The sequence below is a fragment of the Scylla paramamosain genome, unplaced genomic scaffold (genome assembly GCF_035594125.1).
Source record: "Scylla paramamosain isolate STU-SP2022 unplaced genomic scaffold, ASM3559412v1 Contig9, whole genome shotgun sequence".
Taxonomy (NCBI): domain Eukaryota; kingdom Metazoa; phylum Arthropoda; class Malacostraca; order Decapoda; family Portunidae; genus Scylla; species Scylla paramamosain.
In genome coordinates this window covers 718,549-741,511 of record NW_026973674.1, presented here as the reverse complement: position 1 = coordinate 741,511, position 22,963 = coordinate 718,549, and the positions used below count along the sequence as shown (strand labels likewise).

At 38.7% G+C, this 22,963-nt stretch overlaps 1 protein-coding gene across 1 annotated transcript; it reads left to right on the top strand.

The window, feature by feature from the left end:
• The first annotated feature begins 327 nt into the window (after positions 1–327).
• Positions 328–21,252, top strand: LOC135096934 (uncharacterized). The gene is made up of 3 exons (XM_063998708.1): positions 328–1,189; positions 18,031–19,073; positions 20,671–21,252. The coding sequence occupies exons 1-2, from the start codon at positions 1,124–1,126 to the stop codon at positions 18,364–18,366; spliced, it is 402 nt and encodes a 133-aa protein (XP_063854778.1). The 5' UTR covers positions 328–1,123; the 3' UTR covers positions 18,367–19,073; positions 20,671–21,252.
• The last annotated feature ends 1,711 nt before the right edge of the window (positions 21,253–22,963 follow it).

Here is a 22,963-nt window from a genome sequence, read left to right as displayed (position 1 = left end):
TGTCCGGGATATTTTAGTTTGCTTGGATTTTAGATCAGTATTGGTCAGTATGTTGTTTTGAAGTAAATTAAGTCTGTAATCCTCAACCTTGTGTCTGTGTGTGTGTGTATGTGTGTGTGTGTGTGGACACTGTGGAGAGTGGAGGGAATATTGTAAGAGTCAGTTAAATTCATGCCACAATTTTAATATCGGATCAATTCATTTTCTGCTAAACCTTTACTGTTTACAATGTTACAATATCTTGACAAATATGAAGTATACTGTATATGACATGTTACAAATGAGTATTTCATTGCTAACATGCAACGAGGGTGGATAATCCTCTCTCTCTCTCTCTCTCTCTCTCTCTCTCTCTCTCACACACACACACACACACACACACAAGAATCGTTTCCTTTTATGTTAAGTGCTTCATATCTGTCTCGTTACAGTAACGTACGATAATGATAATTTCACCCTTGTTTCACAGATGCCTGTGTATAATTTGCAGATACACCACTAGTTTTAACATATTTGAGTTCTTGCCTTAAAATAATGAAAAGTTGTGCGAAGGAAACAAGATATGAAGCGAATATTTTTGAGGATTGGAGACCGCACAACGAGCTAGTTGGAGCTACTGACGCTTTGTTAACCCTGAAATGACCACCCACCCTCATCCCTTCCTCCCTTCTCTCCTGGTTGATCAAGATGGACTAGAAATTAGGACCTGACTATGATATTCTCTGTTCTGCAACAGTAGACTATGGGCACCAGTTGTTTATAAGCCTGGATGTGTTTATGTTGAAAACGGATAGCAGTGACTAAACTAGATTACTAAGTCTGACGAGGCATGTGCGCATTCAGTAAGGTTTGCCATCACGATAAGCTTCACCAACTAGATAAAGATGGTTTATGTGATATCCACCTGGTACTAAAGCCACCTTGCGCTGCACTAAGTAATCATATGATGAGATAGCTACAAGAAGATGCTCCTAAATCATAGAAATTTAAGTTGTTGATCGAAGAAAATAATATATTGGTGGTATGTACGAGCAACAGACCAGCGAGGATGAGAAATGGTGCGTGGCAATGGTGAGTGGTGACCCTGGCCAGTCTTTGCTGGGGTGGTGCGTGAGGCGGAGTGATGCAGGGCGCGCTGGTGCCTGTAAAGGACTTTTGGCACAGAAATTTCGTATCGTCAGCATTGAGAGTATTTCAAATCCATTGTATAGTTGATAAGAATAAGTGGCTACAAACTGACTATAGATGGTATTTTTTTTTTTTTCTTGTTGTCTTGCAGAGGGTGTCACGTATAGGTCTACTAGCTTCTTGCAGCTTTCCTTATGTTCTTATGGTCTTTAAATAGGGAGAAACATGGCATGAGTTCGGAAGTGTGTGTGTGTAATAATAGTAATAATTATAAATAATAATGATAATTATAATTGATAATAATAATATCCGGTTTATTAATCTTGCAGCCTTATAGCTGAAAGTCCACATATTGCGTACTTATACAGTAATATACATACACATTTAACCTTAAGGAAGTATGTTACAAGTTGATACTTTGGGTGCCAGATGGCGCCGGTCAGCCTGGTAGACTAGGCACAGGATAGTCAGGTCACCCCTGTGTATTTTTCTATTCAGAGTTTGTTTATCCTACCTAGCTGCGGGTCACTAATTCCGATTTACACCAGGTACCTAATCACTGCCAGGTGAGCAGTGGCTACACTGCAAAGAAGTCCACCCAAAGACTTCTAACCTTACCCAGAATTCGAACCTGAGTCCTCCAGAGTATGAATCAGGCGTACCAACCACTGCGCTACCAACTGTGTGTGTGTGAACATAAGAACATAAGAACATAAGAAATAAGGGAAGCTGCAAGAAGCGACCAGGCTTACACGTGGCAGTCCCTGTATGAAACACTCCTACCTATTTCCATCTGTTATCCCCATCCATAAACCTGTCCAATCTTCTCTTAAAGCTCTCTAGTGTCCTAGCACTAACTACATGATTACTGAGTCCATTCCACTCATCTACCACTCTATTTGAGAACCAATTTTTTCCTATCTCCTTCCTAAACCTAAATTTTTCAAGCTTGAACCCGTTATTTCTTGTTCTACCCTGGTTGCTGATCCTAAGAATTTTGCTTACATCTCCCTTGTTATAACCCTTATACCACTTAAAGACTTCTATCAGGTCACCTCTTAACCTACGTCTCTCTAGAGAATGTAAATTTAACCGCTTCAACCTCGCTTCGTAAGGAATACTCCTCATCCCCTGTATCCTTTTAGTCATTCTCCTCTGTACTGATTCTAATAGACCTATATCTTTCCTGTAATGTGGGGACCAGAACTGCACAGCTTAGTCTAGATGAGGTCTGACCAGCGCCAAGTATAACTTTAATATTACTTCCGGCCTTCTACTTTTAACACTCCTAAAAATGAATCCTAGTACCCTATTTGCCTTGTTTCTGGCTTCTATGCAATGTTTCCCTAGACGGAGTTCAGAGCTAACTATAACTCCTAAATCTTTCTCGTACCCTGTACCTACCAGAGTTTGGGTGTCTAATGTGTACCTATTGTGTGGGTTTCCTCTACCTACGCTAAGCACTTTGCATTTATTGATATTAAATTGCATTTGCCATCTATCCGTCCATTCATTCATTCTATCTAAGTCTGTCTGCAAGGCGATGGCATCCGCTTCTGACCTAATTAATCTACCTATCTTTGTGTCATCCGCAAATTTACTAACATCGCTACTAATTCCACTATCCAAGTCATTGATATATAAAAGAAATAATAATGGCCCTAATACTGATCCCTGTGGCACCCCACTAATGACATGACCCCACTCGGATTTCGAGCCGTTTATTAGCACTCTCTGTCGCCTGTTACCAAGCCATGACCCTATCCAGCCTAACACCTTCCCATCTATCCCGTGCGCCCTAACCTTTCTCAGGAGCCTTTGATGGGGCACCTTGTCGAATGCTTTACTAAAGTCCAGATATAAGATATCATAACTATCACCATTATCTACTGCCTCGTACACCTTACTGTAAAAACTTAACAAGTTTGTCAGGCAAGACTTCCCCTTCGTGAAGCCATGCTGTGACTGATTTATCAAGTTATGTTTGTCTAAATGTTCCCTAATGTTCCTGGCTATTATTGACTCTAACATTTTACCTACAACTGAAGTCAAGCTGACAGGTCTATAATTAGACGCTAAAGTTTTATCCCCTTTCTTAAAGATGGGTACTACATTAGCCTGCCTCCACATTACTGGTACCTCACCCGACTCCAGTGATTTCCTAAAGACAGAAACTAACGGCTCACTAATAATCTCTTTACATTCCTTCAGTACTCTGGGATATATTTCATCAGGTCCTGGTGACTTGAACTTTTTTAGCCTATCTATCTCCTGCTCCACTATCTCCCTAGTTATGGAAATATCCGTCAGCTTCTCATACTCATCTGCTCTAAACACCTGTTCACTATCTGGCATATCCTGCATGTTTTCCTGAGTGAAGACAGTTAAAAAATAATCATTCAGAAGTTTACTAATCTCCTCCCCAGAACTAACCAGCTCCCCATCTGCTGCTTTTAATGGACCTACAGTATCCTTATTTTTCGTCCTGTATACCTGATAAAATCCCTTGGGGTCTGTCTTCGCCTGGCTGGCTACCTTTAATTCATAATTGTCCTTAGCTTTCCTCGATAACTTCCTGACTGTTCTAACTAATTCATTATACTGTGTCCTTAAAACTTCCTCACCTGCCCTTAATCTCTTATATATACTTCTCTTACGCCCTATATAATGCTTTAACCTAGCAATCATCCATTTAGGGTCATTTTTTTGTGATCTTATTGTTTTATACGGGATATTTGCTAACTGACCTGTATGAACTTTATCTACGAAATATTTATATAGTTCATCTACACTTACTTCACCTAATCCCCTCATCTCGTTCCCTACCATCCTCTCCCCTCCCTCATCAACTCGCCTCGACCTTACCTCTCTCATTTCAGCATGACCTGACATTCCAACATACTCACACCTATCTCCCCCCTTCCTCTTTCCTCCTCCCTTCTGGAGCCTCACCTCACCTCCCTCATCCTGCCTTATCTCTCTGAACTCCGTCCCTGACCTGACCTCACCCTGCATCCTTTGCCAGTCCACTCCTTGGAGGTACCTTTTTAATTCTTCAAAATCTGCTCTCCTAAAGTCAGGTATTTTACTAGTGTTTTTATTTCTAACAGTTTCTTCCCATTCTAGATTGTACCTAATTTCCCTATGGTCACTGTTACCTAGCTGTCCTCCAACCTCTACCTGCGTGACTGCTTTCTCCCTGTTAGTAAGAATTAAATCTAGAATATTATTCCCCCTTGTGGGTTCTACGACTACCTGTTTTAAAAAATTATCCTGAATTACCTTAAGGAATTCCTCTGCTTCCTTGTTACCCACAATCAGACTCCAGTCGATATTCCTAAAATTAAAATCTCCTACCACACATACCTGACTGTACCTGCCTGCTCTATTTAATTCCTGCCACAGTGAGGTGTTAATTTCCTCTGTACTGGTCGGTGGTCTGTAAACTACCCCTAGTACTACTGACTGCGATCCTTCCTTAATATCTACCCATATCGACTCTGCTTTGTTATCTGTTTTAATTCTATTGTTCATACAGCACTGTAATGTGTCCCTAACGTATAACGCGACACCTCCTCCTCTCCTGTTTTCTCTATCTTTATAGAACAATGTATACCCATCTATCTTAACCTCTGGATTAAATACTTTTCCTGACATATCTAACCAAGTTTCAGTTAAAGCGATGATATCAAATTTCTCTACACTCGCTATTCCTCTAAGCAAGTCTATTTTATTCAGAATACTTCTACAATTTGTGTAGTAAACACTTAAGCTATTTCTCACCATCCCTAAGCTAGCTTCCTTTCTAGATTTAACTAATTTGCCCCTTGCCTTCTCCTCACTACCCCTTCTTCCCTCCCGACTAACGAAAAAAGTGCTGGAGTGCAGTTACCTCCCGCTCGAGTGTTTCGGCCAAAACACGAACACCCTGGCGTGACAAATGCACTCCATCCCTGGCGTACAAGGTGTCCCTGCCATAGAAAAGGTCCCAGTTGTCGATGAACGTCCATCCATTACTCCTACAATGATTCGCGAGCCTGCGATTCACTGTAATAGCCCTGGACAGCCACTCAGCACCAACTCCCCTCCTCGGCAAGACACCACATACCACGGGGATCCCTCCCTTGTCCCTAATCCTGTCCAAAGCCTGTCGAAACCTCCTGATAAGCTCCTCACTCCTGACCTTACCAAGGTCATTCCCTCCCGCACTGAGAAAAACAATGGGCTTGGTCCCATCTTTTTCCAAGCACGTGTCTAGCCTATCAGCTACCTTCCCTATCCCGGCCCCCGGCAAACACACCCTCGACCTACGCTTCCTATCCCTAGCACAGAACGCACTATCTAAGTGCCTAACCTGACTATCACCAAACACAAGCACTCTACCTTGGGGCAGGGTAACTGCATCTGCCCCCTCCTTCTTGCCTCCTCCAGCCCTGTCCACCTCCTTCTCCTTCCCCTCCTCCAGCACATTGAAGGGATTCTTCGTCTCCACGGAAGGTGCCCTGAGCACCTTCACCCTCTTGGCTCCCCTGCACACAACCGACTACTGCTCCTCCGTCGCCTTACTAGGTAAGGTGACGGTGGGGCACGACCCTCCCACAGGTGCTGAGATCCTCTCATAGAACTCAGCCTGCAGGTCTGAGATCCTCTCACGAAACTCAGCCTGCACCTCCGAGATCCTTCGATGGAACTCAGCCTCCACCTCTGAGACCTTCGCAACGAAGGCCTCGAGAACAGGAGAACTAACACAACCTGTCGACTCAGCAACACAAGGCGCCATGTCTACACTAGCCGGCTATATTAGCGTCAGGTCACTGCTCACTAAACACGTTCGTTCACTAGGAACCCTGACCTGAGACTCGTGTGTGTGTGTGTGTGTGTGTGTGTGTGTGTGTGTGTGTGTGTGTGTGTGTGTGTGTGTGTGTGTGTAGTCTGACTTGAATGTAGCACATTCCCTAAATGTAAGCTAGTTTAGTGTGCAAATGTACTCCTGAAGTTACACTTCAATATTACACGACGTTTTCTGATGCTATCAAAAAAATCCACGAGACAGTCTCACATACCCGCCTGTCTTGTGATGACTTGCTATGTTATGGAAGCGTTCGGTCACTCACCTCTGAATAATCGTTGTTGCGTAATTCAAAGAACATATATTTCTGCTATTGTTCCCACTCCGCCTTTTTTAAATTGGCAGCGAAGTGCTGCTTTAGGAGTCTGGTGAGGTCCCAGCCCAACCTGCCCCGGAAGACTAAGTTTATTAGAAAAGTTTTGTCCCTGACTTGCTTGGTTTTGCCAGAAAATGAAAGTTTGAAATGAGTTCAGATAATTTTATGCACATTTTTTTTCACATCTGTGTGTGTGTGTGTGTGTGTGTGTGTGTGTGTGTGTGTGTGTGTGTGTGTGTGTGTGTGTGTGTGTGTGTGTGTGTGTGTGTGTGTGCATACGCCCACATTACTTGAACTATAACAACTACATTTAGCGTGGGGATCTACCATGGATTGAGAAAGGTCAGCGCGGGTCACCGGGTGGGCTGACAGGGATGACAGATCAGCCAGTAACCTCTGCTGTTTGGCCTCGTGTTTCATTAGGAAGGAAGTGAACACCGCCTCTGTACGGATGTCATGTAACGGTAGCGATGGTAACGAGAACAGCAACCTTTTTGATAGATTTGTTTACTTGGTGGTGACATCCCTCCACAATTGGTGACGTGACTTGTTTTGCACAGGGTGCAGATCAAGTGCATATGAGAATGATTACAACGAGAATAGCGATAATAATGAAGATTACTGACGTCATGATATTAACCATTGGATAATAGGTAATGGTAATATGGTAATTTGAGTAAGACTTGTAAGCTAAATTGTAGCTATTGGCACTTAAATCCCTGAAGTATTTGATTGCGCGTTTTATAGTCAGAGTGGTTACTTTGAAAGTTATACCCTAAACTTAATGCAAATCCAGCGAATGTAGGAGTTAACCAGTACCCTCACTTATTCATATCTTTTAATAGGTAACTATGGTACCCTGTTTCTTTTTTTTTTATTTTCACCTATGACTTTACATTGAGAAATCGTTATTAAACTTGAGTTTCAGTGTCAGCGTTATTTCTATGACAGCAGAACATAAACGGACATTTTCCGGTTTTTGTGGCCTCGGCTGGTCTCCTCCAAGTATGAAAAAAAATGTAGTGCATATATGTATTGTGATTATAGTAAAAATCACAATATATTAGAAATTTATTTCTATGTAAGGTCTGTGTTGTATGCAATATGTGATATGTAATATGTAAGTATCACTGAATAAGTGAACCACCTTGGCGTGGTTTATTTATGGGTTGTACTGTGGTGTTTTAGTTATAACTTCGTCTATGTTGGTAATTATGTTGGACTATTGAATTACATAAAATGCATCAGGCAGGGAAATTTGGGAATTAAGTGCATAAATGTTCGTACATGTTTATGTTTAATGTTTAATAGGATTGTAGGGTTGTGTTACTTTAGCCGGACACAGGCAGTGACTGACAACGTATCGTTGTTGTTTCCGGGTCTCAGAGGAGCCCAGCTTAGGCAGCGTGCAGACGTGTCAGAGGTGTGTCCAGAATCTGTATTTTGTGTTAAATATCTCTTTTGACTCTTTATGCAACGGTATTCAGGTTTGGGTCAGTAGCAGGGTTAATTTGTATAGGTATTAGTGATTATTCCAGCGATGAGAGGGTGAGATAAATGAAACATGGCAGAGGTCCCGGTGGAGAATTTTGCGTCAGTTCCATACCTGTGGTGAGACGGTACATCATTTGTATGTAGATATTAGGTGTATGTAGTTTGGTGAAGTGGCTGGTGTCCTGTCTCCGTGTGTTTGTCACTGTGGGACCTGTGCTAATTGATTCATGTTATTCGGGTCTTGTGTCGAAAGACGATGTCAGTTTGACTATTTTCGTCCAGCTATTTTCATGTATTGACTTCAGCTAAAGAACAACAATTTTATGAGCAAACTTTAACATCCATATCGAAAAACGAAAAACGATATATATATATATATATATATATATATATATATATATATATATATATATATATATATATATATATATATATATATATATATATATATATATATATATATATATATATATATATATATATATATATATATATATATATACGGGACTGGCATTTCAGTGGGCATTTTTTTTATTGATTTTTGTTGCCCTTGGCCAGTGTCCTTCTTACATAAAAAAGAAAAGAAAAAAAAAGAAAAGAAAAAAAAAAAAAAATATATATATATATATATATATATATATATATATATATATATATATATATATATATATATATATATATATATATATATATATATATATATATATATATATATATACTCGTATATATATATATATATATATATATATATATATATATATATATATATATATATATATATATATATATATATATATATATATATATATATATATATATATATATATATATATATATACTCGTATATATATATATATATATATATATATATATATATATATATATATATATATATATATATATATATATATATATATATATATATATATATATATATATATATATATATATATATATATATATATCGTTTTTCGATATGATAATGATATGATAATATATAAATATATATATATATATATATATATATATATATATATATATATATATATATATATATATATATATATATATATATATATATATATATATATATATATATATATATATATATATATATATATATATATATATATATATATATATATATATATATATATATATATATATATATATATATATATATATATATATATATATGTATATATATCTATATCTATCTATCTATCTATCTATCTATATATATATATATATATATATATATATATATATATATATATATATATATATATATATATATATATATATATATATATATATATATATATATATATATATATATATATATATATATATATATATATATATATATATATATATATATATATATATATATATATATATATATATATATATATATATATATATATATATATATATATATATATATATATATATATATATATATATATATATATATATATCGTTTTTCGATATGATAATGATATGATAATATTATATATATATATATATATATATATATATATATATATATATATATATATATATATATATATATATATATATATATATATATATATATATATATATATATATATATATATATATATATATATATATATATATATATATATATATATATATATCGTTGTTTGTTTTTCGATATGGATGTTAAAGTTTGCACATATAATTGTTGTTCTTTAAAGAAGAATATTGATGTCATTCGCACTTTAACTGGTTTTCAGTATGAATTTATTTTTCTACAAGAGACTTTTGTTTTAGAGGACAGACTTGGTGACAGATTTTGTCAGTGAGAAATATGAGGGTGTAAGTGTGCAAGCTGCCTACTCTGGAAAGGCTCTTGTATCCAATGTAGGGAGGTGTGAAGGTGGACTGGCCTGTATATGGAAGAAAGATTTGACCTTTAAGGTAAAGGTGTTTCTGTATGAGAAAAATTATATTGCTTTGCAATTACCAGTGGGTTATTTGAACATTGTTATAATAAATGTATATATGAGGAGTGTAACATGGGAAAGGAAGACACTTGAAGAATATCTTCACAGGTGGTTTGCCTTGGAACATTTCAAGTGTTTTAATCAATCATGATTTTAATTTAATTTTTATTTTAGGTGGTTTTGATGCAGATCCTTTTATAAGCAGAGCCTGGAACAACTTGGTGACCTTTTATGAGAGAAATTGTTTGTGTTGTCTGGATTTTAACGTGATGGACGGTAACACTTTGATTTTTATACCTTACAGTAACTGCTGCTGTAAGTGGTTAGACCATATTGTAGGAGGAAGCTCAAAGGATGTCTGTGTCAACCATGTTAAGGCTCTGTATCAACTTGTCGGATCCGATCATTTACCAATGGCGGCAAACGTTCACTTGGGTGTCTAACAATGTCTGTAGCACTATTATAATTGAACATGGAAATAAGTGTTTTATCCAATGGGGAAAAAAAAGTGATTTTCCAGATGCATTTTAAAATATTATTGGTAATACACGAGGCATTATGCCCTGCGAGGCACCTAGATGGTGTAGTGTTGGTTGCCAGAAAGCTGACCACCTTGCACAAATTGAGGAGATTGATATGATAATTGGTGGTAATGTTTTGTACTCTTCTAGTCATTATGCACAGCAGGTTATTGACAGGAACAAGTTCAGTGTAATACCAGGATGGAATAGACGAGTCAAACATTTGTATGCTAAATCACGGAACGATTATCAATAATGGCTGATTACTGGAAGAAATAGAAACTCTGATGAATGTCGGAAAATGAATATGAGTGGGAAAGTGTTCAAAGAGGCTTTGTCTTTGTGTGAGAAAAATGAAACGGAAGAAAGATCTGTCGCAATTCAAGAAAAAAATTGGAAACAAGAATATGAAAGAATTTTTGAAAGAGGTTAAGCAACAGTCTGATAAAACAAAGTGGTCTGGTGTTATTGACGGTGAAAATTATATTAATAATGTTATTGAAGTGTTTAGTAAGAGATTAATGAATGGTGGTAACAGTGATTGTACAACAGATAAAGATGAGGAATGGCTTTTAAATAAACTGAAAGTTACATGCAATGAAAAAGAGAAGTTTGATATGAAAACCTCGCTTCAATCATTAAAAGTGTATATTAAGAAACTTAAGGATGGAGTGGCCATGATGCCTCTAAATCGAAGTGCATTGTTTTTCACAGTAAGGCTAAAATTACAACTAACGACAGCAGTCGTTAGTTGTAATTGTGAATTGAAATTGTGTTGAAATTGTGAATTGCCAGAAATATCTGGCTCACTGGCTCACTCATAGTTTTGTGATAAAAAAAAAAAAATGTTCAAATGAAATTAAACAATACTCAAAGGTACTTGAGACTTCCATCACCTGAATCTCATGCACTTTATATTTCTCCCTGGAACCATGCTAACTCTCTTCTCCAATTAACCAAAAAACTCCTCCATCAATAGAAAGTTTCAAAATCTTTCAAGATCTAACTCCCCTCATGACTTCTGCCACCTAGCCAAAAACATCTCCAATAACTTTGCTTTTTCATCTTTCCCACTGCCATCTCATCTATCTCTAAAGCTGAACTCTTCGCTCAAACCTTTGCTAAAAACTCTACCTTGGACGATTCTGGGCTTGTTCCTCCCTCTCCTCCACCCTCTGACTACTTTATGCTACCTATTAAAATCCTTTGCAATGATGTTTTCCATGCCCTTGCTGGCCTAAACCCTCGGAAGGCTTATGGACCTGATGGGGTCCCTCCTATTGTTCTCTGAAACTGTGCATCCGTGCTTGTACCTCGCCTAGTCAAATTCTTTCAACTCTCTCTGTCAACATCTTCCTTTCCTTCTTGCTGGAAGCTTACCTACATTCAGCCTGTTCTTAAAAAGGGTGACCGTTGTAATCCCTCAAACTAACGTCTTATTGCTTTAATTCCCTGATTATCTAGATTTTTAATCTGTTCTCAACAGGAAGATTCTTAAACATCTATCACTTCACAACCTTCTATATTATCGCCAGTATGTGTTCCGTCAAGGCAGCTCTGATGATCTTCTGGCTTTCCTTACTGAGTCTTGGTCATCCTTTTTGGAGATCTTGGTGAAACTTTTGCTGTTGCCTTGGACATATCAAAAGCTTTTGATAGAGTATGGCACAAAGCTTTGATTTCCAAACTACCCTCCTACGGCTTCTATCCTTCTCTCTGTAACTTCATCTCAGGTTTCCTTTCTGAAAGTTCTATTACTGCTGTGGTAAACGGTCACTGTTCTTCTCCTAAATCTCTTAACAGTGGTGTTCCTCAGGATTCTGTCCTGTCACTCATTCTCTTCTTATTATTCATCAATGGTATGAACCAAGCTTCTTGTCCTATCCACTCCTACGCTGATGATACCACAATGCACTTTTCCACGTCTTTTCATAGACGTCCAACCCTTCAGGAAGTAAACAGTTCGCGTAGGAAAGTCACAGAACGCCTGACTTCTGATCTCTCTAATATTTCTGATTGGGTCAGAGCAAATTAAGTATTGTTCAATGTCTCAAAAACTCAATTCCTCCATCTATCAACTCGACACAACCTACCAGACAATTATCCCCTCTTCTTCATTGATGCTCAACTGTCCCCTTCTTCTACGCTGAACATCCTCGGTCTGTCCTTTACTTATAATCTAAACTGGAAACTTCACGTCTCCTCTCTAGCTAAAACAGCTTCTATGAAGTTAGGTGTTCTGAGACGTCTCCGCCAGTTTTTGTCACGACCCCCAGCTGCTAACTCTGAATCCGTCCTTATTCACCCATATATGGAGTACGCTTTACATGTACTGGGAGGAGGAGGAGTTCCACTCATACCGCTCTTTTTAGACAGGGTGGTATCAAAAGCTGTTCGTCTTATCAACTCCTCTCTTCTAACTGACTGTCTTTAGTCTCTTTCTCATCGCCGCATTGTTACATCTTTTGCTATCTTCTACCGCTATTTTCATGCCAACTGCTCTTCTGATCTTGCTAACTGCATGCCTTCCCTCTTCCCGCAGCCTCGCTGCACAAGACTTTTTGCTTTCTCACACCCTTATTCTGTCCACCTCTCTAATGCAATAGTTATCCAGTATTCTCAATCATTCATTTCGTTCTTTGGTAAACCCTGGAACTCCCTGCCTGTGTCTGTATTTCCACCTTCCTATGACTTGAACTCTTTCAAGAGGAAGGTTTCAAGACACTTATCCTATAATTTTTGACTGCCAGATCACCAGAAATACATTAAATACTGCTTCCGCTCTGATGCTGTTGTAGTTTCTAATTCTTTAATTCTTTTGATTCCAGTTCTAATTATTCTAATTCTAATTCTTATTTTAATTCTTCTAATTGTAATTATAATTCTTTAAATCAAATTTTTCTTATCCTTCTAATTAAAATTATAATTCTTCTGTTTCTAATTCTAATTATTCTAGAAAATTCTAATTATTCTAATTCTAGTTATTCTAATTCTAATTATTCTAATTCTAATTTTCTTCAGTTTTATTCTTTTAATTGTAATATATTTTTAATTGTGATTCATTTTTTTTTTATTGTAATACATTTTCCTAAGTCTACTTGTTCTAATTCTAATGCTTCCCCTGGTGGTGTTAGTGTTGCCGCTTATTTTCTTAATTGCAATTTTTCTACTTGTAATTCATTTTTCTCATTGTAATTACATATTTTTAATTTTAATCTCTCCCTCGGTGGTGTTAGTGCTGCCGCTTCATCCTCTTCCATCTGCTGATGGTAGTGTTTCTGCTGATCTTTGCTCCTGACCCTGGCAGTTACATAGATCACTGAACTGACCCTATCCTAAGCTATCCTAAGCTCTCCTAATCTGACCTTAACTGACTGAGTGTGTCAGTTTGGTGGTCTTTGTAGTTGCCAGGGGGGTCCAAGTGGTGGAAGCATGAGAGGTCAGAACACCTTCCTTGCTCCCCTGGGCAGCCCCATTACATGGTTTTGGAGTGGATGCTCTGTGAAATTTTTACCAAGTTCCGAGTGGGGGTTCGAACCCATGCTTCCCTCCCGCCAAACTTGTAATGCATCACTCTACCCACTAAGCCACGAGGACCCAACAAATTAACTGTAAAGTTTGTCTATTTCCTCATCTTATGTTCGCGTTAATTAAAGAAAAATACTGTTTATTATGATGCTAATCATTTTTATCAAGCCATCTTTTATGTTCTTTTATTTTTTGTATGATTTATAGGGATTCGAACGCTGGCGCCCTGCATCTAAAGTTCCAAAGACTGTCACTCTATCCACTGAACCATGGGAACCCCATAGCTATAGAGAGTAAAGAAGATATATTTGAACACAGTATTTCCCTAACTGTGTTCGTGCCGCACCAAAAGTTCAATAAGAATTACTGCTATTGTTTTTAATGTGAATATTCATATTAACAACGATAATAAGATAAAGTTAAGTACTGTGGACTGTTATGGGAGTATCAGTCATGGAGTGAAAATGGTGGTAGGGGAAATTCAAGAACTTTAGAACGGTCGGCAGTCCTCGGATCTGGAGCCGCCTGTGGGAACCCGCCCCTGTGTTGTGTAGTGACTGGCACACGTGCTGCACCATCACCGACACAACACACCATTACACCTGTGTGTGTGTGTGTGTGTGTGTGTGTGTGTGTGTGTGTGTGTGTGTAAGATTCTGATTAAAACATTTTATTTATTTCTTCTGTATTATTATGTAAGTATAAGAATAACTTCTACCACATTTTCCAATTTACATTTATACGCCAGTGATGCAATTACTGGTGACCGGAAATATATGGTATGAAGTCTTGCGGTGCCTTTGTTTCTTTATGTTGTGTACATATATCACTTTTTTTCTTTTCTTTACTACTGCAGTCGAGCGCTGAGGGCAGATCTGTCAGTCCGTCCAATAATTTGATGGAATCAGACCACAAAACACAAAAACGTTCACGGAAAGTAATAGCAGACGTCAAGGACAGAAAACTGATGAACAACGCTGCATGTTCCGCTGCTGTGTTGCTGTGTTGTACCAGCGGCAGGAACACTGTATTTAAGTTTGCTTTATATTAATAGGCTTGAGGGAGAGTTCAATTAAAGCACTATTTACAGGAGAATTCACCCGTTGCGGGAAATAAAGTAACGTGATGTTTGTGAGTGTTTCTGAGTGAGGCACTCTGCGTCTCTGGTTACTGGAGGCACGTCACGAATGTTGCTGTGTCTTTTTAAGCAATAAAACAGCGACACCACAGCACTTAGTTTTTAGAGTTTGTTTTGAGTTTCGTGCACTCACTCACACAGCACTGAGTCCATCGAGAGACGCCAACAGTGTCGATGTGGCTGGCCCTCCGCCGCACGCTGGGGCTCGCTCACGCAGTCACTATCATTCTGTTTTCTCGGTATGTTACCAGTTTATCTAGTTATTCATAGGGGAGGGCCGGAAGGGGAAGAGGGTACCGGCTGCAACGCTCTGAAAGGCGTGGGGAACCTGGGGTATCCCGCCTGTCCGGTGTTTGATGCCGCGATATATACTTTGATGATTCTTTTCAATAATGAAACCAATTATGATTATTACTGTTTTCTTCATAAAAGGAAGGTTTGGTGAGGTAGTGACTTTCCATCCCCTTTGTGAGTCCCATCCCGTGTGGTGGTGGTGGTGGTGGTGGTGGTAGTGTCTGTTCACTTTTTTTATTTTTTTTATTTATGTGGAAGGATAAAATGTTCTTGGTAATCTGCTTACAATGTATATAAGAAGAGCAGTTATAGAGAAATGTGTTTTGGTCAAGTACGAGTGTCCTTCACTCCGTTGTTTAATGCCACGATGCCGTACACTCACGCTGGCTTGCTGTGGCTCTAGTGCCTCTAGTGTTTGTCTTTATTTGTATGTTACTTCTTTTTTTTTTTCTTCTCTTCCAACGTCCCACACACACACACACACACACACACACACACATCATCCGCAGAGCAGGACGAGGGTGGTGAGAGCTCATCATTTCCTTGATCTACGGATTAGCTTCTGGAGAGAGAGGGGGGGCGGAGGAATAAAAGCTACAAGACCGTGAGAATGAGAATGAGAGAGAGAGAGAGAGAGAGAGAGAGAGAGAAAGAGAGAGAGAGAGAGAGAGAGAGAGAGAGAGAGAGAGAGAGAGAGAGAGAGAGAGAGAGAGAGAGACGACGGGGGGGGGGGGCGATGGAGGTGTAGGAGATATGAGAAGCAGAGGGTGTGGGAGAGAGACAGGAGTGGGGAATGTGGAAGGGGAGAGGAAGAAGGCAGTCCCAAGAGTCACGTCAGAGGGCAGCCATAGCCAGTGACATCTACCACGAGAAAAAGACGACAGATGTCCCTCTTGTTAGAAATATAGGTAGGAAAACTGCTTCATTGAATAGAGAGCCGTGCGTGCGTACAAATTAATGAGGCTGAGAAGAAAAGATTAGGAAAAAAGTTAAATCATTCAACTGAACATTTTCTTCCTATTGTGTGTGTGTGTGTGTGTGTGTGTGTAGCAACAAGGTCGTACATACGTGTATAGCATTTTTCCAATGATGTATCATCACCCCCACCACCACATCACCACTACCACCAACAAAAACAACAACCATTATCATTATTGCTATTACTATTATTATTACTATCATCATTACAACTCCTGTAATTACCAGGCCTGTATGAATTGTCCCATTCCCCCGCACATCAAACGACCCTCCAATGGACGCGTTAACACAAACTTTGACGCTTCATTGCCGTTTATTGAGCCGACCAATGAACAAATAGGAAATATGTATGTACACTATACTGAGTCACCGGGATAGAAAGTGTAGAGGAAGGGAAGGGAAGGCAAGGGTTGGGTTATCTGTGTGTGTGTGGGAGAGAGAGAGAGAGAGAGAGAGAGAGAGAGAGAGAGAGAGAGAGAGAGAGAGAGAGAGAGAGAGAGAGAGAGAGAGAGAGAGAGAGAGAGAGAGAGAGAGAGAGAGAGAGAAGGGGGGGAAATTAGAGATATGGGGAAAAAAAAGGCATCTCATTTCCTCCTCCTTCTCCTCCTCCTCCTCCTCCTCCTCCTCCTCCTCCTCATCTTCATCTTCTTTCTACTCTTGCTTCTCTTCAGCTTGTATCAACACGCTCCAGATGTCTTTTAGGGAGAGGAGGAGGAGGAAGAGAAAGACAAAGGAACACAAAGAAGAACTAACGACAGCAGACCACAAATATCTAACACACACTAAGAGAGAGGAACACAAAGGATGAACAAACAGCAACAGACCTGCTGGCCACAACGAGGATATTTGTGGCCTACTACACTGTCGGATATAAAGTGAGTGACGCGTAACAGGTGAAGGTCATCGACACTTGGATGTTAGTGAGTTACGTTAACCTTTCACTGAGTCACCAAACAATTAGCAGCACTAGAGGCAATGCGTGAAGTCTTTATAAGCATCTATGAAAAAGTTAGCGATGAAAAGAATACATTTTGCAATTTCTTTCCAGTTCAAAATGGCTGTCGATCGAGTAAAGGTGTCTCAGATTGACTGGTGATTAGCGAAAGGCGTACCTAGTGGAAGTCAAAGGGTTAACGATCCGATTAAGGAGGAATGTTTTGCTTTTAGCAGTTGTTTTAAGAATGCTGCGATTATTGTTTTAGTTTGAGTGATGAATAGTATAGTAACCATCTCTCTTATTATACGCTGTGTTCCCTCCAACTATTCCACGCACGCATTATTCGAGATGGGGTCTGGCTACAGAACTGTAGTATTAGTATTACCTCTCCTGAGTTACTTTGTAAAGTTCATCCCATAAAGTCAATGAGTTTACTAGCAACTTTAGATATCTGTGGCGATTGTTTGCCAGGCGTTAGGTCGCTTGACACTGGCACACCGCGATCTTACTTTTCTTGCTTGTTGCAGGAACTTCTTCTTCTTCTTCTTCTTCTTCTTCTTCTTCTTCTTCTTCTTCTTCTTCTTCTTCTTCTTCTTCTTAATGATATGTATATAAGTGTGTGGTGCTTTGTCTGGACCACCTCCTGTGGGACTGGCAGCCTGGCATATAGATAGACGGATTATTATTACAGCATTACTCCTACCATCACCACCTGCTATTACTAAAAGTCTTAGGATATCAGACACTCAAGTAAACCTAACCTTCAACTTTATTCCCTTTCACTGACAACACTGCAAAGAAAACCACTCTTGGAAACACCAGCTCCACGTCCATCACAGGGAAAAGTACACCACCACCACCTCTTCTTACACAGGTTCGAGAGCAGCTGCTGGACATGACGGAGCAGAAATCCCACGTGTACCTCGGTGGGATCCAGACCATGCACTACAGAACATTCCAAGACAAGATGGGACTTCCAGGAATGCTGGGCACTGTAGTAGGGGATGTGAAACCCTTCTGTGGGAGCCGGAAGATAGGACTTCCAGGAATGCTGGGCACTGTAGTAGGGGATATGAAACCCTTCTGTGGGAGGCAGGAGGGATGTGTGACAGTGTTTGGGAGGCAGGAGGGATGTGTGACAGCATCTGGAATGTGCAGGCTGGGTGTTGAAAGCTATGGGTTAGAGAGTTTGACCTCCACTGAAGTGTAAGGGTGTTGGAACTTGTTAGGGAAAGGATGAGAAGAGAATAAGAGAATAAGAGCAGGCAAGGATGGAGTGATGGAGTCTGTGACGGAAGGGATAAGAGGTGAATGAGAGAATTTGAACAAGTAAGGATGGAAACAAATGAAGGATGGAGTGATGGAGTGTGTGAGGGAGAGGATAGGAAGGGAATAAGAAGACTTAAACATGCAAGGATGGAAATAAATGAAGGATGGAGTATGTGAAGGAGACAAGATGAGAGAAAGAAAATTAGAACATTCTAGGTGGAAACAGATAGAGGATGGAGTGATGGAGTGTGTGAGGAAGAGGAAGAGGACAAGGGAAGAATCAGAGGGTTGGAGCATGGATGGAGGAAATACAAGGACAGGAATAAACAGATGGATAAATAAATAGGGAAAGTAAAGGAGGCTTGGAAAATATGAAACTGTTGAGGAAATGTAGGAGAGCTGGAAAGTACTTGATAGAATAATGACATTACAAAAATAAAATAAAATAATTAGTGACGTGACAGATCTAGTGATATAAAAGAAGTTGAAAATGAATGAAGATATTGATGATGCTATTGTTGATGATGTGTTGATTGTAATGCAGCACAATCTGCCACCAGGAAAGCCTTCAGGATGTTGAGAAATGAGCCAAGAATCTTCAGGGAGACCGCATCAAACAGTATGCTCAACGCTAACACCTATACATATGTGAGTAGTAGTAGTAGTAGTAGTAGTAGTAGTAGTGGTAGTAGTAGTAGTAGTAGTAGTAGTAGTAGTAGTAGTAGTAGTAGTTGTAGTAGTAGTAGTAGTAGTAGTTGTTGTTGTTGTAGTTGTTGTTGTTGTTGTTGTTGTTGTTGTTGTTGTTGTTGTTGTTGTTGTTGTTGTTGTTGTTGTTGTTGTTGTTGTTGTTGTTGTTGTTGTTGTTGTTGTTGTGTTGTTGTTGTTGTTGTTGTTGTTGTTGTTGTTGTTGTTGTTGTTGTTGTTGTTGTTGTTGTTGTTGTTGTTGTTGTTGTTGTTGTTGTTGTTGTTGTTGTTGTTGTTGTTGTTGTTGTTGTTGTTGTTGTTGTTGTTGTTGTTGTTGTTGTTGTTGTTGTTGTTGTTGTTGTTTTCATCGTTGTTGTTTACTGACAAAAACACAAGTAATACAAAAAGTTACAATCTCATTTTTTGTCCAACTTGAATATAAATAAAAATAAAGTCATGTAGATGTGTAATAAGCATAACACACACACACACACACACACACACACACACACACACACACACACACATGGAGCATTCACAGCTTTAAAGATGAATATGAAGAATTAACTTTAAAAGATGGAACATCTTGTGTGGCTATCTGGGCCAGTACATGCCACTCATTTCTCTCAAAGCTAATTATAATTCACAATTAAATTTTTCGGTGTATTTATTTCATGGAAAAAAAAAAAAATGGACTCGACAGCTAACTTTTATTTTTCATTAAATATTCTTAATTTTCACTCTATTCATATTTTTTTTTTTACCTTCCTACTGATTTACAAAACTATAGGACAAAACACTGTTTTTAAGTTCATAGAAAGTACTCAGCATACTGGAAGTAGTAATTTAGATTTAGTTTGTCCAATATTCTGAACTGAATTATTTAGAAAAAAAGAATGTTATTAGTTTTGTTCCAAGAACATTTAACACCTTATCTCTGGATATGAAAAAAAAAAAAAATGAAAGAAGGAAAACTATATAGATATTAAAAGAAGTAAAAAAAAACATTTATTATCTTTATAAAATATATAATATCAATTGTAACTCAATCTTTTTCTTCATTTATTGCTGTAGATAATGTCACTAATTACTATTACTAATGTGTTATATCTAAATAGAAGTATAATTCTGCAAGTCATTATGCTATTATTATTTTGTTGAAATTATTATTGTTTCCCACAAATGTTCCAGTTATATTACTCATGTATATGTATGTATGTATGTATGTATGTATGTATGTATGTGTGCATATGTACGTGTATGTATATGTATGTGTATATGTATGTATGTATGCTTAAGTGTATATGTAAGTATATGTATGTGTGTATGTGTGTGTATATGTATACTTGTGTGTGTGTGTGTGTGTGTGTGTGTGTGTGTGTGTGTGTGTGTGTGTGTGTGTGTATTACCGCCAGCAGGCGGCAAAGGTTGATTCAGACCCACACGATGATACGAATCATCTATTGAGTCCGATTGAATCCGGTTGGATTCGCTTGAATTCGGTCAAAACGTGTTTGGGTCTTGGGTAATCGTTAAGTAACGCGCACGCCCTTTCTGACAGGTGCTCTAGGTAGGTCTATCTACTTGTGTCTCTGCACCGACACACGTCCTCCCTGCACGAGTGTCCTCAGCAAAGTGTCCCTGTCGTCCTCAGCTAGTGCCTGGCTTCCTGCCCTGTCCATCGTCATCCATTAGCGACGGCGTTAAGGGCGGCTTCATCTTAGTCTCATGTCATAGCAAGCATCCTTCATCTCCTTACATCAACATTATCTCAACACCGACCGTACAAGAAACTCGCTGACTTAGGCCTCGTCCTGATCCTCGCCCTCACCGCCAGCTCCTTTCCTTCCTCATTGACAAACTCGCTTGCACAACAACAACTTATTTCACCCGCTTGATGGTAACAATGTGTATGAATGTGTACGCATATAATTATCGTTAATTTATATCTTTTTGTGTGTGATTATGTATATCTTTGAAAACGATCATCCACATCAAAGCGTGATTGCTCTCTGTGTGACAATGGCTCAACTCAAGCAAGTCTGCACGAGCTGCGGCTCAACACACTTCGCTAGAAAAGGCAAATGTTATATTAATTCTTGTATTAATATTATAAAGCAATAAACATTACTTACTTACCTACACACACACACACACACACACACACACACACATGAAAAAAAATATTATTAGGAAATTATTTGGAATCGTTCAGTTGAAGCCCAAAGGAGTAAAAAAATTTTGAGGGATTATTTTCTGGAAAGGAAAAAAAATAGATAATGTCAGAAAGGAAGATTAAAATATATTGAAAAAAAATAGACTAAAATATGTTATTCCTAAGAAAAAAAATGTACTTAACGATTTTTCTATTTATTTTCATTGATGTAATAGAAAATTCCTTAATATTTCCCACCTACTCGAATTACTCTTTATCAAAACTGTGTAACGTAAAATTTTTGTCTTGTTCGCACCGGTGTAATAAACATAAATCGTGACTATTTATTAGGTAGACCATGTAATGAGTGAAGAAATACGCCATGCCGTCAGTAAAAGCACAGGCCACCGTGACGACCTCGCACCAGTCAAGATAAGAAGACTGGGAAGTGGGAAGGCCATGACGCAACACCCTGCTGCCCTTCCACTGCGGTATGCAACAATTCACAACACTGAAAACAATGTATGTTCTCCTCATAATCATCTACAGGAAAGGGAAGGCATTAAAAAAAAAAAGATTTTGCAATTTAGAAGAAAATATATCTCGTAGTGGTTAGTGATTAAAAGATGTGTCAAAAGGGTGAAAAGGGTTACAGACGCTCAGAAGACGCATTCCAGGGAGGTGGAAGGCGAGAAAGTCTGACCACTCCTCCTCTTCCTTAAAAGAACATGAGAACATAAGAAAATAAGGAAAGTTGTAAGAAGCCATCAGGTCTGCACGTGGCAGTCCCTGTACGAAACACACCTACCTATTTCCACCTATCGTCCCCATCCAGTCTAACCCTTCAAACTACCGCCTTATTGCTGACAGGCCAGTTCCAGAGTCACCCTTTTTCCTCTTGCTAGCTAACCAACAAAAGTACTTTAGCCGTCATCAGGTTCCACAATTAACTTTGCACACTGCTTGTCGTTTGGGAGAGTACCGAAAATTTGAACTGGTAAGGCAAAAGGGTCAATTCCACAGTCTTTTCGTAAGCTATCAACCAAAAACGCTTCCTAAGTTGGTAAGCTCCCGAACAAATAAGAGGAGTGTTTCGTTTGAATAGCTTACGAAGAGACTAAAACTGACCCGGTATATTCACTCGTAGTCTCGTCTGTCCTCGTCATATATAGAGAGAGTCACGGCATGTCCATTTAAGCAAATCCTGACCCCGCTTCTTGATGGTGATAGTGCACTGAAGAAGTAAGTTGACATACGCAGGGCACAGTAAGCGCGGAGCCAGTGATACAGACAGTTAGGAAAGCAGAATGTCAACGAAAGGATGGTAAAACAAGGCAGTGCTCACTGATTCATTTCACTTGGAGAGAAGAGAGAAGTGTTGCTCGGGTGACCTGGAATAGACAAAAATGATGATGCGTATAGGATGTTTGGAAGACATTTGTACTGCAGTATTACCGGAAATAGATTATGATGGTGGTGGTGGTGGTGGTGGTGGTGAAGAGGAGGAGGTTGTGGTGATTGTGATGAGAAAGATGGAGATTATGATGATGGTGAGGAGGAGGAGATGAGAGAGAGAGGAGGAGGAGGAGGAGGAGGACGAGAAAGAGGAGGAAGAGGAGGAGAGGAACAAATTTCTAATGATGAGGAGGCGGAAGAGGAAGAGAATATGTTGATGATGAAGAGGAGGAAAAGAAGAACG